The sequence below is a fragment of the Scyliorhinus canicula genome, chromosome 5 (assembly GCF_902713615.1).
Source record: "Scyliorhinus canicula chromosome 5, sScyCan1.1, whole genome shotgun sequence".
In the NCBI taxonomy this organism is placed as follows: Eukaryota; Metazoa; Chordata; class Chondrichthyes; order Carcharhiniformes; family Scyliorhinidae; genus Scyliorhinus; species Scyliorhinus canicula.
Window position 1 is genome coordinate 183825220 of NC_052150.1, and position 18873 is coordinate 183844092.

Here is an 18873-nt window from a genome sequence, read left to right on the forward strand (position 1 = left end):
ACAAGAGAAAAACCTGATACGTCTCCTGCCCTCAACAAGCAGATAGCAAAAGCTAAGAAAATCCATTATATAGCTCTCTCGGAAAAGTAATGTGAGTGATCTGACTTCACCCCACATAAACTATTAATTCTAAACAGACACTTTGAATGCATTCATATCAAATGATCTCATCACAAAGATGAAGGACACTTACATCGTCTGCCAAAGTGGCTGCATTATGAAGAATGGGTGTCGGACTCTGTCTCTCATACTGCTGAAGCTTTTCATGGATCTGGAAAACAATCATAGAATGTTGAATATAATTTATCCAATAAAGAGGAAATAAGGCAATATAATCTTACTAAACAAAAACAGGTTTCTGTAACAAAAAGCAAATCATGGAAACCTGAAGAAGTCAGACACATCATGGCAATTCATCATAAATAAAAGTACAGCATACATATACAAATCACCTGGAAAAAATGTTGAGAATGCAGTGTAATCATAAATGAGTTCAACAAGTTACAAAATACTGAAAAGCACTTCCATCCAAATTTACTTTGGGGCTATTTGAAATCGCATCAAATACTGACTACAGACGTTATCCCATAAAATAATTGGAAATTCCCAGCTTGTATTTTTCATGAAATAAGAACCCCAAAAAAGCTGGAAATACTCAGCAGGTCAGGCAGCATATTTTGGCGAGAAATAGAGTTAACGTTGAAAGTTGATGACCTTTCATCAGAACCTATTTTTCATTTCCTATACTCATTTATAAGTCATCAACACAACCTGTTATTTCTTTGTGCTTTTAGTTCCATATATGAGCGCAGAAAAGAAAGTTTGAAAGTCCACCAACTGTATGCATCTGAGTCATAACGAAAATCCATGAAATTAGAAATACAAGTTTGAATTGTGCTAACGTTTTTGGCAACATACTTGAAACTCCGATATAGTGGATGACATCTGTAGTAATATTTTGAATACATCTGGTTCAGAGCTTTGGAATTTATTGCCTATTGGGAGCCCAAGAATTTTTGTCTTTGCTACTGCTGACTAAAAAAAGGACAGTCTACCGCCAATACAGTAAATAATGGTCATACAAGCAAAGCCACACTTTGCACATTTCTATAGATGATAATGCCGAACAAAAATGTCCCCATAGACACATTAGGCTCATACAATATATTTTGAATTCAATTTATATTGTGTGCGTTTTACTTTGTGAAATTTAAAACATGTCTGGCAATTCATTAAGAACAGCTGATCCTAAGCTATACCAGATCTCATGTATCTCTACCACGTCCCTATACCATTATCGAACATTGGCTCTTGTTTTATCCCAAGCTGCGTACCATCTGGAATTCAATTTCTCCTCTGGCCTGTCTCTTTTTTTCAGTGGCTGAGTTGCACTACTCCTTGCTGTTGATCTAAATCAAAAATAAATCAGGCACTCCCTACAGAGCATCTGGGATTTTGACACAAACCGATGATATCACTAACATGGATAGCTCTGCAAATTTCAGTTATATTTTGGGTTATTTTTCAGGAAAAAAAAAACTTTTTGAGTTGACAACTGAAATGGTGAACACCATTAAAGGAACTGGCAATCTTGGTTAATTATTCATTGAAGGCTTCAGAAATTTGGGAACTGGAGTTAGAAATTCAAAAGTTAGAGACACGAGAAGGGAAATGAGGAAGTACTTTTAAGTCAAAAGCTAACTGTCTGCTGGAAAAATATATCTATTAGCAGGATTGATAGCGTTTGCTGACATTTCTCCCTCTGAATTAAGAGGAATTTCCTGATACCTGTTCTAAAATTATTGTAATTTTTCAAAGAATTGGTATACAAAAAAATTGTCTGCTTTTTATAGCCCTTTGGCTTGAAATTACATACGGCTTTGGAGGAGTAGGCCATTTGGCCCTTCACGCCTGCTCTGCCATTCGATATGATCCTGGCTGACTCGGTTGTGATTTCAACTCCACTTTCCTGTCTGCTCCCCAAAACCCTCAAGTCCCGTCTCTATAAAAATCTGGCCAATTCAATCTTCAATTAATTAAATGACCTCAGCGAGATTACTTTCTGGGGAAAAAACTTCCACAGACTTGCAGCCATCAAAGAAAAACAAATACTCCTCATCCTCATCTGAAAAGGGAGACATATTATTCTTAAACTGCATCCCCGAGTTAAATCTTTCCCACAAGAGGAAACATCTGAATCCATCCTATTAAGTCACCTCATGATCTTGTGTTTCAGTAAGATCACCTCTCATTCTTCTAAATTCCAATGGGTAGAATGCCAAACCTGCTCAACATTTCTTCATAAGACAAACCCTTCATCCCAGGAATGAGTCAGGTGAACCTTATCTGAACTGCTTCGAACACAATTGTATCCTTTTTCAAATCAGGAGACCAAAACTATATACTATGTTCCAGATGTGGTCTTACTCTTGCAGATGCCCCTAAATTGTTCCCTTTGCTGGGAAATAATGCTATTTGTGAGAAAACATGCAAGTGTAAAAGTAATTAATAACATTTTAATACCCAAAACCATCAAGCTAACCGAGTTGTAATTCCCAGGACTGTTCATACAAAGACTGGAATCACATTAACAATCTGGTGTTTTATCACAAGTGATCAAGCATTGAAAATGCCTTGCCACCACAGCTGCTGCTTCAAACTCATACTTATTTCATACTCTTGGATAGATTCCATTTCAGTCCAGTGCTTTAGGAATCAAAATTTATCAGGAGAAGCAAGGGTCCCATCACTGACCCCTGGGGGACTCCAATGTATACCTTCCTCCTGCCCAAAAAACATCCATTAACCACTAGTTTCGATTTCCTGTCGCTTAGACAAGTCTACATCCATGTTGCTCCTGCCCGTTTATTCCATGAGCTAGAACATTGTTCACACGTCAATTGTGCGACACTCTATAAAACGCTTTCTGGAAGTCCACAACATCAACAGCATTGCCCTCATGAACCCTTTCTGTTCCCTCTTCATAAAACACCAGCAAGTTAATTAAATACAATTTTTCCTTCAGAAAACTGCAGGCATCATTAATTAACCTGCATTTGTCCATGTGACAATTAAACTTGTCCCAAATTATTGTTTCTAGAAGTTTCCCACCAACAAAGTTAAACTGAATGACATGAAGTTGTTGAGTTTACCCTGACACTCCTTTACTGAACAAGAGCGTAACATTTGCAGTTAGGGTTTGGAATCCATTACCTGATTTTAAAATTCTCATTATTTTTTCCAAACCCGTCCATGGCTTCGCCCCTCCCCATCTCTTTCAGCCCTACATCACTCCCAGATATCTACACTCATCTAATTCTGGCCCCTTGAGCATCCATGTTTTAAATTGCTCCACCATAGGTCTTCAGTTACCTTGGTCCCAAGCTCTGGGAAACCCTCCCTACAATTTTCCACCTCGTTTTTCAACCAAGGTTTTGGTCATCTGGCCTAATATCTCCTTATGTGGCTCAGTGTCATATTATTGTTTATAATGCTCTGTGAAGTGCCTTGGGATATAGGCGCTATATAAATATAATTTGCTGTTAGTACAGTGATTGAAGCAGAATCTATATTAGCTTTCAAAAGTGAATGGAATTGATAATTGAAGCTAAGAAATTGCAGAGATAAGGGGCAGAAGCTACCGAGTGGGATAAACTGAATTGCTCTGAAGAACTGGTGCAAACTCAAAGGGCTAAATGCCCTCCTTCAGTGATGTGCCATTTTATGAGTATATGATTCACAGCCTATTGATGGTAAGGGGCAGAAAATAAAACAATTAAGGAAAAAGTATGAAATAGATCACATTTGATAGACACTATAGTCTACATTCCGGTGAAAAATGTGCACGTACAAAGAATGGAAATTCTTAACAACTTAAGCAAACTATGTTCAGTAGAGTGCCAGAGGGAGAACTAAACCACGCCAGTGAATAAAATCCAATTTGCAAAGCATTTTGAGACTCAGAGAACTGAGATGGCTGGACTCAAAATAGCACATAATAAAAAATGGCTGCTGGATAAACACATCAACATTACGGTTAGTTAAAAAAAATGACCTTGCAAAATAAAAAGAATAGGAAATCTTTTCAATATTTTCAGTGAGAAAGCCAACACATTATCTCAATCTGGAAAACACCTAAGGTTTAGAAAAATGTACTCTAAAGTAATAACGTCAGCAATTTTCACTATTTCAACATGTACTTGCCAAAATTTAGAGAAATTTTGAATTTAGAGAAGTTTTGAATTTCATGTATTCTGATTAATGCTTATGGTCGTTCTGTGCAAGTGCCATAACTAAGTTCATAAATGTCTGATTGCTATTAACATCAAACAGGATAAAATAAAACAGGATCAAAACTGTACGATGACAATCAGAAAATACAGGAAAGAATTTCTTGAATAACAGGAATTTTGAAAATCTTCTCGTCTCCATAAATGATGCTTCCGCAATCACATCTTTATGTAATACCATCGTTTGGAGAAAGGAAAAGATGATATACCGTAAAGTCCTCATGTAAAGTCATGGTTGCAGTACTGAAAATAGAAACTTGAAGCGTAAAGATTTAAAGTGAATCATGGATTGGCATAAGAATCAGTCAAAGGCAGAGTTTGGTTCCTTTTGACATTTATTGCCTATAAAAAGCATTGTATAAATTGAAATATTGCACCATACATGTGCAGCGTTATGCATTCCTAGCTGAAATAACTTGCAAACTAAAATTAATCATGAAAAATAAAATAAAATATAATATAGAATACAATAAAATTCCTTTTCAAAATAAATTGCAGTACATGCCTCAGTGCGCAACCCTTTTAGATTAACAAGGCGCCATCTAGTGGCAGAAGTTGGTTGGTGCAGGGAGCAGCTGAAGTCCTGACTAATTCCACCTACCAACATCTGCCTGAACCCAGGACTTTGGTGCAAGTTTAGAAGCAAAGCCAGCAGGAGCCAGAAGGTGGGAGCATGGGTCGAGGCGCTGCAGGAAAGGTCATGTGAACAGACCGGCCACAGAAGAGGAAGTGTATGGCAAATGACTTTCAAGTGAAACTGGCAATGTTAAACAGATATATTGACACTACTTTATTAATTCCGTTGAAGTGAAACAGCATTAAGAGGGGACTTACAATAGATTTCAAAATATCTAGCATAGTTTAATGACTCAGGAGGAGGCTGACAGTCAACTAACAGAGGATTTAGTCTGCATAACGCAGCATTTCGCTCCCAGTACAATCCTAGCTGGGAGGACAAAACACACCAGCCCTGATTTAGGCCTGCTTTTATGTCAGCTCATAATGAGCCCCAGGTGGTTGGCCTCTACCCCCTACCTGGGAAGCTAGTACTCCACGAATCCACGGAGTGATCAATGACAGCTTCCCATGTGGTCCTCCTGGGAGTTACAGTCATAAAATCATCCAGCACAGAAAAGGCCCTTCGGCCCAACGGGTCTGCGCAGGTCAAAAACATCCACCTAATCCCATTTTCCAGCACTTGGCCCATAGCCTTGTATGCCCTGGGATCGTAAGTACACATCTAGATACGTTCAGTGAGTTCCAAACTCCTATCGCCCTCTGGATGAGGGGGTGCGAGTCTATGTGGACATCGTGATCATCTGGTCCACGACGCCCGAGGATCACATCGCTAGCCTCAAACATGTTTTACAGAGGATTCATGAAAACGGCCTCCAGCTCCACAGGGCCAAATGCTCATTTGGTAGATCCGCTATCAAGTTTCTGGGTGACCACATTTCACAGCAGGAGTGCAACCTGACACTGACAAGGTGCTGGCAATCAATGCCATGAAGACCCCAGAGGACAAAAAGGTGTCCTCCGGTTCATCGGGTTGGTGAATTTTCTCGGGAAATTCATTCCCAACATGGCATCCCACACCACCTCCATACGACATCTTGTAAAAAAAGTCGACAGTGTTCCAGTGGCTTCCCGCACATCAAGCGGAGTGGCCTGAGTTGAAGGCGAAGCTCACCACAGCCCCAGTCCTGGCATTCTTTGACCCAACAAGGATACCAAGATATCTGCAGATGCAAGCCAAGACGGCATTGGGGCGGTGCTCCTCCAGCGAGACGATTCTGCGTCCTGGGCATTGATTCCGACCAAACAACGGTATGCCCAGATGGAAAAGGAGTGCTTGGGTCTCATGACAGGAATAGTCAAGTTTCATGACTACGTATACAGCCTGCCAAAGTTCACGGTGGAAACAGACCACAGGCCTTTAGTCCACATAATCCAGAAGGATTTAAATGACATCCTCGGCTGCAGCGAATTCTTCTTCGTTTCCGCCGATATGACTTTGAACTCGTCTATACATCGGGTAAGGAGCTGATCGTCACGGATGGCCTATCCCGATCCGTCACCACGTGTGAACAGGACGACTTCATTCGCCACATTGCAGCACAGGTGCAGTTGTGTGCCAGCAACCTCCCAGCCACTGATGAACGAGTTGTCCAAATACGCGAAGAAACTGGCAAAGATCCCCTACTGCAGCGTGTGATGAAGCACCTCGCCCATGGCTGGCAAAAGGGGCAGTGCCCCCAGTTCCTCAACGTTAAGGACGAGCTGATGGTTGTTGAGGGGATCCTTCTTAAACTAGATAGAATTGTCATTCCCCAAAGCATGCAAAACATGGTGCTCAGACAGATCCATGAGGGTCACCTGAGGGTCGAGAAATGTCGACGCAAAGCTCGGCAGACAGTTTACTGGCCTGGCATTAGCCAGGACATTGCCAACACAGTTCTCAACTGCACAACATGCCAGAAGTTTCAACCACCTCAGCCCCAGGAAACGTTGCAACAGCACGAGATCATGATCTCTCTGTGGTCCAAGGTGGGGATAGACCTCTTTCACGCCAATGGGTGTGATTACGTGCTCCTGGTCGACTATTTCTCCAGCTACCTGGAAGTGGTGAAACTGTCGGACCTCACGTCCAAGTCCGTCATCAAAGCCTGCAAAGAGACGTTTGCCAAGCATGGCATACCACTCACGGTAATGAGTGACAACGGTCCATGTTTCTACAGCCAAGAGTGGTCCGACTTTGCACGATCCTACCACTTTAGTCATACCACATCCAGTCCCCATTACCTGCAATCAAACGGGAAGGCCGAGAAAGGGGTCCATATTGTCAAGCGGTTGCTGTGCAAGGCTGCAGACTCAGCCTTGGATTTCAACCTGGCGCTATGGGCATAAAGGGCAACCCCTCTGTCAACTGGTTTCTCTCCGGCGCCGTTGCTCATGAACCGCAACCTGAGGACGCCTGTTCCAGCCATCCATGTTCCAAACCTTGACCACCTCAAGGTGCTGCAGAAAGTGCAGCGATCCAGGGACCAGCAAAAGATCACGTATAATGCTCATGCCACGGATCTGCTTGCGCTGGCTCCAGACGATGTTGTTCGCGTTCAGGTGCCTGAGGGAGGTTGGTCAGCCCCAGTTGTTGTAGTCAGACAGGCTTCTCCCAGGTCCTTCGTTGTCCAAATGGCTGATGGCTCCATTTTACGGCGCAACAAGAGGGCGCTGCGTAAAGTTCCCTGCCCATCACCCGACCGCACTTCTCCGCATGTCATCATGCCTCCTCCAGACATCTTGCACCACAAGGCCACCAATCTGCCAGCGATCCCATCTGTCCCCAAGGCCACCGAAATGGCAGCCATCCCGCCTGTCCAGGTGCGGCGTCACCTCCCTCCACCTCTGAGGCGATCGACAAGAATTCGTCGCCCACCACAAAGACTGACTCTACAGACTTGAATCTTGTAAATTTTGTTCAGTTTGCTCCGTATCTGCACGATAGACACCTTCCCATGTACATATGTTCATTCATTCCCCACTTGTACATAGTTATGCATGCATATGCAGCCACGTTGCAAAATTTATTTTAAAAAGGGGGAGATGCCATAATATCCACTCATGTATATCATGAGATGCAGACAGGCAGTGATTGACACACAGGATAACCAATGAACACACACGACACAGAACAACCAATCACCAGACAGGACACCACCACTATAAAGCCCACAGGGCATTAAGGCTCTCCCTCTCTCACAAGACACAGCTAGGGAGATGGTCACAGTGCACAAGCCAGTGAACATCATCACCATGTGGTAGAGAGCTAGTCTGGTCAAGCCAGTAGGAGGTTATCAGTTAGGTTAATAGAGTGTCAACCCACAGCAGATTATGTACAGCAATCAGCAGGTTTAATAAAACAGTGTTGGACCATCTCCTGTGTCGGAAGCCTGTTTCTCGTTTCACTGCATCCAGTTGCAGTCGATGTTAGACCAACACAGATAACACATCAGAACTGAACACAATACTCCAGCTGTGACCTAATATTTTATACCGTTCCAGAATAACCTCCCTGATCTGAAACTTTATGCCTCGGCTAATGAAGGCAAGTATACCATATGATTTCTTAAACACGGAGTCCACCTGCTCTTCTACCTTAAGGGACATGCACACTAAGATCCTGCTGTTTATCATGTTTTCCCTTGCCTTGTTTGTCCTGCCCGAGTGCATCACCTCACACTTATCCGGATTGAATTCCATTTGCCACTGATCAGCACAACTGGCCAGCCCGCCTATATCCTCCTGTAATAGAAGGCTATCTACCACTATTTACCACCCCACCTATTTTCGTATCTTTCGCAAACTTACTGATAAACCCTTTAACATTCATTTTTTTAAATAAATATTTTTATTCAAATTTAAATTTCAAACCTAAAATATTCAACCATTCACACAATATACAAAAAATATGCCCCACCGCCCAACCAGTCCCCCAAAATAGAAAAAAAATGTTGACAATTTTCCAGAGTAAAAGCAATACAATAATAATAATCTTCATTACTGTCACAAGTAGGCTTACATTAACACTGCAATTAAGTTACTGTGAAAAGCCCCTGGTCGCCACATTCTGGCGCCTGTTCGGGTACACAGAGGGAGAATTCAGAATGTCCAATTCACCTAATCTAACAGCTTGTCTTTCGGGACTCGTGGGAGGAAACCGGCGCACCCGGAGGAAACTCCCACAGACACGGAGAGAATGTGCCTCCACACAGACAGTGACCCAAGACGGGAATTGAACCTGGGAACCTGGCGCTGTGAAGCAACAGTGCCAACCACTCTGCTACCATGTACAACAGTTAACAGTATTCCAACCTTTTCATCAACCTCTTACAAACCCACAAGAAACAATCCCCAATGGCCCTACCTCCCCTCCCTAACATCTGATGGTGGATAACTGGGGTGGTCCCGGCGGATTGGAAATTAGCAAATGTGACACCACTGTTTAAAAAAAGGAGGTAGGCAGAAAGCGGGTAATTATAGGCCAGTGAGCTTAGCTTCGGTAGTAGGAATGCTGGAATCCATCATTAAGGAAGAAATAGCGAGGCATCTGGATGGAAATGGTCCCATTGGGCAGACGCAGCATGGGTTCATAAAGGGCAGGTCGTGCCTAACTAATTTAGTGGAATTTGTTGAGGACATTACCAGAGCGGTAGATAACGGGGAGCCAATGGATGTGGTATATCTGGACTTCCAGAAAGCTTTCGACAAGGTGCCACACAAAAGGTTGCTGCATAAGATAAAGACGCATAGCATTAAGGGTAAAGTAGTAGCATGGATAGAGGATTGGTTAATTAATAGAAAGCAAAGAGTGGGGATTAATGGGTGTTTCTCTGGTTGGCAATCAGTAGCTAGTGGTGTCCATCAGGGATCAGTGTTGGGCCCACAGTTGTTCACAATTTACCTAGATGATTTGGAGTTGGGGACCAAGGGCAATGTGTCCAAGTTTGCAAACGACACTAAGATGAGTGGTAAAGCAAAACGTGCAGAGGATACCAGAAGTCTGCAGAGAGATTTGGATAGGTTAAGTGAATACGCTAGGGTCTGGCAGATGGAATACAATGTTGACAAATGTGAGGTTATCCATTTTGGTACGAATAACAGCAGAAGGGATTATTATTTAAATGATAAAATATTAAAACATGCTGCTGTGCAGAGAGACCTGGGTGTGCTAGTGCATGAGTCGCAAAAAGTTGGTTTACAGGTGCAACAGGTGATGAAGAAGGCGAATGGAATTTTGTCCTTCATTGCTAGAGGGATGGATTTAAGACTAGGGAGGTTATGCTGTAATTGTATAAGGTGTTAGTGAGCCACACCTGGAGTATTGTGTTCAGTTTTGGTCTCCTTACCTGAGAAAGGACATACTGGCGCTGGAGGATGTGCAGAGGAGATTCACTAGGTTAATCCCAGAGCTGAAGGAATTGAATTACGAGGAGAGATTGAGTAGACTGGGAATGTACTCATTGGAATTTAGAAAGATGAGGGGGGATCTTATAGAAACATATAAAATTATGAAGGGAATAGATAGGATAGATGTGGGCAGGTTGTTTCCACTGGTAGGTGAAAGCAGAACTAGGGGGCATCGCCACAAAATAAGGGAAAGTAGATTTAGGACTGAGTTGAGGACGAACTTCTTCACCCAAAGGGTTGTGAATCTATGAAATTCCTTGCCCAGTGAAGCAGTTGAGATTCCTTCATTAAATGTTTTTAAGATAAGGACAGATAGTTTTTTTGAAGAATAAAAGGATTAAGGGTTATGGTGTTCGGGCCGGAAAGTGGAGCTGAGTCCACAAAAGATCAGCCATGATCACATTGAATGGCTGAGCAGGCTCAAGGGGTCAGATGGACTACTCCTGCTCCTTATGTTCTAACTTTCTGACAAAGGAAATAAGCGGCTGTCACCTGAGGTAGAATCCTTCGGCCGATCCTCTCATGATGTACTTGATTTTTTTATGAGTGTAAAAATTCCATCAGGTTGCCAAATCAAGCTGCTGCCCTGGGCAGGGTCGAGGACTACCAGCCAAACAAAATTTGCCCAATGGCTATCAAGGAAACAAAGGCCATCTGCCTTCATCCCTGAATGTAATTTCAGCAAGTTTGAGATCCCAAAAATAGCCACCAAAAGATATGGCCCCAAGTCGAACCCAAGAATGCCCGACATGGTGCTGAAAGAGACCCAAACGTTCACAAGCCCAGGGCAGGACCAGAACCTGTGTGTGATGGGAAGGGCCTCCAAAGCACCGCTAGTACCTATCCCCTACATCTGCAAAAAACCCAGTTATTTGAGCCCTGGTCAAATGCACCCAATGCACCACCTTGAATTGTATCAGGCATAGCAAGCGCATAAAGAGGTAGAGTTAACTCTATATACAGCCTCACCCCACTCCCAATCCTCAACTTCCTGGAACAATTCTTCCTTCCATTATCTTTTAATTTTGTCCAAACAAGACTTTATCCAATCAACAGCAGCCAATTCAAGCCACTCCGACATTCATATCTGAATCATTTATATAAATCACAAACAGAAGGGCCCCAACACTGATCCCTGCAGACGCCATTGGACATAGAAAAACACCCCTCGACCATCATCCTCTGCTTCCTACCATTCAGCCAATTTTGGATCAAATTTTTGAATCACATTTCTGTGAATCCCTTGGGCTCTTACCTTTGCTATCAGTCTCCCAAGTGGGATCTTATCAAAAGCCTTGCTGAAGTCCAAGTAGACTACATCAAACGCATTTCCCTCATCCACACACCTGGTCACTTCTTAGAAAAAGTCAATCTAATTGGTCAGACATAACCTCCCCTGAACAAACCCATGCTGGCTGTTATCAATTAATTCTGTCTCTCAGAATTGCTTCCAATGGTTTCCCCACTACTGAGGTTAGAGTGACTGGCCTGTAGTTTCCTGGTTTATTTCTTCCTCCCTTCTTGAATATTCGTTCCACATTAGCTATCCTCCAGTTTTACGACACCTCTCATGTGGCCAGAGAGGAATTGAAAATTATTGCCAGTGCCCCCATTTCCTCCCTTGCCTTACTCAGCAGCCTGGGATTCATTTCATCTGGCCTGGAGATTTGTATAATTTTAAGCCTGCCAGAGCTCCTCTCTGCCTATGTTAATCTCTTCAATTTTATCACAGTCCTTCTTCCTTATTTCTATACCCACACTGCCCCTCTCACAAGTGAACACCGACACAAAGTACTGATTTAGAACGGCACCTACATGCTCCACCTCCATACACAAATTACCACTGGGGTCCATAACGTTCCCTACTCTTTCCCTAGATATCCTTTTACTCTTTATGTACTTGTGAAACTTCGGGGTGTTATGACAACTCTCCTACCCCAACTCCGCAAATCCCCCTTCGTCGCCAATGATGGGGTCTTCTGTGCCGTTTCGCTCAGGCTGCGTTTCTGACTGTGGTGGCTCTGGATTAGGTGCAGTGTATTGATTCGTAGATTGCCATTTCCTGGATGATTGCTGAAGAGCTACTGCCGATATCTCGGATTCAGACACGCAATCGTCTGCCGGCATGGACTTTCCTGCGGCGTCCCTCTTGGATCTAGAATCATCCTCCTATGATTTGCATAGCTGTCTGCCATTGGTGCAGAACACTGGCTTACCATTGGCCCTGGTCGGTCATGTGCCTCTCGACCGATTGGTTGAGACCAGTCATGTGACGGCTCCCCGATTGGTCGAGAGGCTGAGTTAACCCCGCCTCCAGAGCGAGGTATAAATATCCAGAACGCCCGGCGGTCGTCCATTTACTGTAGTCGACCGCAGGGCTAACTTCTAGCTTATTAAAGCCTAACTTTTGTGCAGCAACTCGTCTCGCGTTCGATTGATGGTTCATCAATTTAATAAGCTAGAATTTTGAAGATGGAGCTCCGGATCAAGCCCGAATGCCTCCGCATCAGCCCGCAAACTCAGAACGCTTCAGAAATCTTTAAACATTGGCTGGCATGTCTCGATGGATAGCTGGCGTCCGCAAACAGCCCCCCCACCATGGCACAGAAGCTTCACATCCTCCACTCCAGCGTGGGCACGGCGGCCTACGCGATGATTGCGGAGGAAAAAGATTACGATGCGGCCATGCTTAAGCTGAATGGACAGTTTCTTAAACCGGTAAACAGAGTATTCGCCCGACATCTGCTGGCCACCAGACAACAGCTCCCCGGTGAGTCATTAGACGATTTTTTAACCAGGCCTTCGCTGTTCTGGGGAGGAATTGCTCCTGCCTCCAAGTTTCAGCCACGGAGCACATGGAACTTCTGATTAGAGATGCTTACGTGGCTGGGGTGCAGTCTGCTGCTATCCGCCAGCGGATGCTGGAGAAAGACGCCCTCAGCCTAACTGAGGCACGGACTCTCTCCACCTCCCTGGAGGTCGCCGATTTAAACGCCCGCGCCTATGTCCCCAGCCGCGCTGCAGCACCCTGGGCCTCCTGGCACGCTTTCCCACCGCCATCCGTGGCTCCCGACCCCCCTCAGGCCTGCGCCGCGGGACGCCCCGACAAGTCCGCGGGGCCCCGCAGCTATTTCTGTGGGTTCACTAAACACCCTCGCCCGCGCTGCCCGGCCTGCTCCGCCCTCTGTAAGAGCTGCGGGAAGAAGGGCCACTTTTCATCCGTCTGCCAGGCCAAATCGGTCGCTGCTGTACCGCGCAGCGACCGGGGATCCCCCCCTCCAGGCCCTCCCAGTACACCGCGCCAATCTCTCTCCCCCCCGCCCCCGGGCCCCTGCGCCCGGCCTGCGTGCCTCCCCCTCTCCTCCGGGCCCTTTCGGGCCCTTCAGACGCACTGCGCAAATCTCTCCTCGCTGCCCCCGGGCACCTGCGCGCCTCTCCGCCCCCGCTCTCAGCCGCTCCGATCGGCCCGCCAGCACCGCTAACCCCGCCCCCACCAACCACGAGGGCCCCGCGGGCACCGCCATCTTGTGCCCCGGGCGCCACGTGCGGGTCCTGGGTGCCGCCATCTTGGGGAGCCGACTCCGCGTGCGGGTCCTGGGCGCCGCCATCTTGGGGCCCCGACTCCACGTGCGGGTCCTGGGCGCCGCCATCTTGGAACCCCGACTCCACGTGCGGATCCTGGGCACCACCATCCTGGACTGGCACGCAAGGTTCTGCCAGCAACTATTCGGCCGACGATGAGTACGACGATGGTTCTTCTCCACGGCTTGCGGCCATTCAACTCGACCAGTCACGGCCACGCACGCTCGCCAAAACAACGACGTTGATCCACCTCAACGGCCACGAGACGGGTTGCCTGCTTCGTTCACCCTGCCACGGTAAGACGCTGCGCGCTCCCTGTCCATCCTGTAAAACACAAAATCAGGTTAGCCTCAGGTTCGCACTCCATCCGCATCACCGGCTGCTGCATCGCGGACCTCACGGTCCAAGAGAAGGTTTTTAAAAATTAGAAACTCCTGGTCCTCCCTGACCTTAGCGCACCGGCAATCCTAGGACTGGACTTCCAGTGCAACCTGCACAGCTTGACATTCCAATTCGGCGGCACTATACCCCCCTCACTGTCTGCAGCCTCGCGTCCCTCAAAGTGGACCCCCATTCCTTGTTTGCTAATCTCACCCCGATTGCAAACCCAACGCGACACGGAGCAGACGGTACAGCGCCCAGGACCGGACCTTCATTAGGTACGAGGTCCAGAGGTTGCTGAAGGAATGCGTCATCGAGGTCAGCAACAGTCGCTGGCGAGCCCAAGTGTTGGTGGTCCGGACTGGGGAGAAAAACCGGATGGTCATCGACTATAGCCAGACCATCAACCGGTTTACGCAACTGGACGCGTATCCTCGCCCCCGTATTTCCGCCATGGTAAACGATATCGTGAAATACAAAGTCTTCTCCACGGTGGACCTCAAGTCCGCTTATCACCAGCTCCCCATCCGCGCGAGTGACCGCAAGTACACCGCGTTCGAGGCTGATGGGCGCCTCTACCACTTCCTTAGGGTTCCATTCGGTGTCACAAATGGGGTCTCGGTCTTCCAACGGGAGATGGACCGAATGGTCGACAAGTACGGATTACGGGCTACCTTCCTGTATCTCGATAATGTCACCATCTGCGGCAACGACCAGCAGGACCATGACACAAACTTCCGAAAATTCCTCCAAACCGCAAAACTCCTTAACCTCACTTATAATAAGGATAAGTGCGTGTTTCGCACCAACCGTCTAGCCATCCTCGGCTACGTAGTGCATAACGGAGTGATAGGCCCCGACCCCGAACGCATGCGCCCCCTGATGGAACTCCATCTCCCCAATACCCTCAAATCCCTCAAACGCGGCCTGGGTTTCTTCGCTTACTACGCCCAATGGGTTCCCAATTACGCCGACAAGGCCCGTCCCCTCATTCAAACCACGACCTTCCCGCCGTCGACAGAGGCCTGCCAGGCCTTTAGCCGCATCAAAGCGGACATCGCAAAGGCCACGATGCGCGCCATCGACGAGTCCCTCCCCTTCCAGGTCGAGAGCGACGCATCAGAAGTAGCTCTGGCGGCCACCCTGAACAAAGCGGGCAGACCTGTGGCCTTCTTCGCCAGAACCCTCCAGGCTTCTGAACTCCGCCACTCTTCTGTGGAAAAGGAAGCCCAGGCCATAGTCAAAGCTATGCGACATTGGAGGCACTATTTGGCCGGCAGGAAGTTTACCCTCCTCACAGACCAACGATCAGTGGCCTTCATGTTTGATAATGCACAAAGGGGCAAGATTAAGAATGACAAGATCTTACGGTGGCGGATTGAGTTGTCCACGTACAACTATGAGATCTTGTATCATCCTGGGAAGCTCAATGAGCCTCCTGATGCCCTGTCCCGCGGTACCTGCGCCAGCGCGCAGATGGACCGCCTCCGCTCCCTCCACGTGGACCTCTGCCATCTAGGGGTGACCCGTTTCTACCATTTCATTAAGGCCCGCAACCTGCCTTTCTCCATCGCGGAAGTCAGGACAGTAACCCGTGACTGCCACATCTGCGCAGAGTGCAAGCCGCACTTCTACCGCCCCGAGCGCGCACATCTGATCAAAGCATCCCGCCCCTTCGAACGTCTCAGCATTGACTTCAAGGGGACCCTTCCGTCTAGCAACCGCAATATTTACTTCCTGGCGGTAATCAACGAATACTCCCGCTTCCCCTTCGCCATTCCCTGCCCCGACATGACCACATCGACCGTCATTAAGGCCCTCCTCTCCATCTTCTCCCTGTTCGGCTACCCCGCATACATACATAGCGATCGGGGTTCCTCATTTATGAGCGACAAGCTGCGTCAATTCCTGCTCAACAGGGGCATTGCTTCAAGCAGGACGACCAGCTATAACCCTCGGGGTAACGGACAGGTCCAGCGGGTGAATGGTACCATCTGGAAGACCATACTACTGGCCCTCCGGTCCAGAGATCTCCCTATTTCCCGATGGCAAGAGGTTATCCCCGATGCCCTACATTCTATCCGCACACTCCTCTGTACCACAACAAATCAGACACCTCATGAACGACTTCTTGTTTTCCCCAGGAAGTCGTCCTCCGGATCCCCTCTCCCGACGTGGCTGGCCGCCCCCGGACCCACCTTGCTCCGGAAGCATGTGCGGGTGCACAAGTCCAACCCGTTGGTGGAACAAGTCCAGTTACTCCACGTTAACCCGCAGTATGCGTACGTGGAGTACCCCGACGGTCGGCAGGACACGGTCTCCCTCCGGGACCTGGCACCCGCCGGCGTGCGGCCCTTCCCCCCTTCACCACAGACCCCCCCCCTGTTTTTTTTCCCCCAACGCCCCACCCAGGCCACCCCTTCCCCATCCATGGCGTCTCCACCACCATTCGGGTGACGGAGACTGTTCAAGGACCATCGCTCCCGGACTCCAGGACATCAGCGGAACCACCACCATCGGCTGAACCAACGTCACCAACCCCACTGCGGCGGTCTGCCAGGACGTCACGGTCAATGAAAAGGCTGATCGAGTCTATTTAATTTTCAACAACTCCATGGACCTTGTGCGGACAATATGTACTATCGTTAATTGTCTGGGCCAGTGGGAAGCCAAAACATTTTTTTCTCCCTTCTCTGGCTACTACTCATACCACCAGTTCTCTCTCTCCCCCCTCCCCCCCCCCCCCGGCTTCTTTCTCCGCAAGGGGTGAATGTGGTGGTATGATTTGCATAGCTGTCTGCCATTGGTGCAAAACACTGGCTTACCATTGGCCCTGGTCGGTCATGTGCCTCTCGACCGATTGGTTGAGACCTTTCATGTGACGGCTCCCCGATTCGTCGAGAGTCTGAGTTAACCCCGCCTCCAGAGCGAGGTATAAATACCCAGAACGCCCGCCGGTCGTCCATTTACTGTAGTCGACCGCAGGGCTAACTTCTAGCTTATTAAAGCCTAACTTTTGTACAGCAACTCGTCTCGCGTTCGATTGATGGTTCATCAGTGTGACAATCCAAACGGCTGGGCCCCAAATCAGGGCAAGCTCCTGATGTGGCAAAAGTGCTACCACTGCCGATCTGAGGCACTGAAGGGACAGGTCCAAATATTTTCTCTGGACCCTTCTCTGAACCCGGACTTGATACGAAACCAGATCCATAAGTTCCAAAATCACACCCAGGAGCTACAAGGCTCCATCACCAAAATTGCAAGTATAGACGGCATCCCCGGTATGAAATGCCCATTCCTGATCTGGCACCCTCAGGTCATGGTGCCCCTTCTGCATCTCCTGTTGCCTTTCAACTTTGCTGGCGGGACTTGGAAAAGTCAGACTCAGCTGAGCACTTAGTCGTCAGCACACCAACAGTTCCGGAAAGGCAATTCCCGTTGTCACATGCGGCGCTTAGCGATAATTAAAAAGGAACCATACCAACCGCATGTCCATGTAATCCGTTAACTGTTTCTTCAAGCCCTTTTTCAAGGTCTGGACATCTGTTGAATGCCGTTCCGCCACATAAACACGTCAAATTCCTCGCGAGTGAACGGTGCCCCATTATCTGTCACAAGGACCTCTGGGATCCTTTGGGTGCTAAAAGTACCCCGGAGCTTATTAAATCATGGCTCTAGGTGTCGCGGAGGTCATCCTGCACACTTCCAGCCACTTAGCCTAGACGTCCACGATCACAAGGAATATAAACTGTCCCGCAAAATCCGCACAGAGGTGAATCCTTGGATGTCCCGGCCATTCCCACAAGTGAAAGGAGGCAGTCAGCAGATATTTCTGGCATGCTGGGCAGCTTCACAAAACTCTCTCAAAACTAATGGCAACAATGGGCCACCAGACATAACTGTGAGCTCACATTTTCATTTTAGACGAGCCAGAGCCCTGCAGCAGTGCTTCCTGACCCAGTGGGGGATTGACCACCCAATCTCCCACAATATAATGCCATCTTCCAAACTGAGTTCGGATATCTTCTGGGCGAAAGCCCCTAGGGTCATCAGAAGGTTTTTCCCGTGCTCAGCAGCACGAGATGTAGCTACGCTAATTCCGGGTCTCGCTGTGTCCATGCACCCAACTGAGCAGCTGTCACCGGCAAGGTGACCATGAAATTGAGTTTCACAATTGCCTCATCCACAACTGGTGGTGACGGGGCCCTCACTGGCAACGGCAGACGGCTGAGGGCATCCACATGGGCAATATTCGCCCTCTGACGGTGCTGGAAGGAATATTTGTAAGCAGCGAGTGGGAGCACCCAATGCTGGCTCCGAGCCAATGCTATTTGCCGGATGCCTTTATCTTCTCTTTTGACAAGGAGAAACTACACAACAAAGAAGTTGCAGTTTCTCTTCTGTACCCTCATAAATAAAACTGTTTATTGCCAAAATCATCTTGGTGAATGTTGGGTAGGATTCTCCAGTTTCTCAGAGGCATATCATTCTCTCTTCCTGCCTCGTCAATGGGATTTTCCATTGAAGCCATCCCACCTTGTTGGGAAACCCACGGGGCTGGGGTGCGTTGTCAGTGGGAAAAGAGAATTCCAACAGCTGGAGAATTCCAATATTTTCTGTCCACTTTCTCTGAATTTAACATTCTGCTTACAAT

General features: G+C 47.4%; 1 protein-coding gene across 20 annotated transcripts in view; it reads right to left on the reverse strand.

Annotated features, from left to right (window-relative positions):
• The window catches only part of mpp7a (membrane protein, palmitoylated 7a (MAGUK p55 subfamily member 7)), a 779450-nt gene that overhangs the window by 336606 nt on the left and 423971 nt on the right, over positions 1-18873 (reverse strand). For all 20 annotated transcript variants that reach the window (XR_005460776.1, XM_038798233.1, XM_038798231.1 and 17 more), the window contains one exon: positions 194-271. Coding sequence is in view for 19 of the 20 variants with exons in the window: in XM_038798233.1 (XP_038654161.1) it covers positions 194-271 (78 nt within the window). In the remaining variant the exon portion in view is untranslated. The remainder of the gene's footprint in view (positions 1-193; positions 272-18873) is intronic.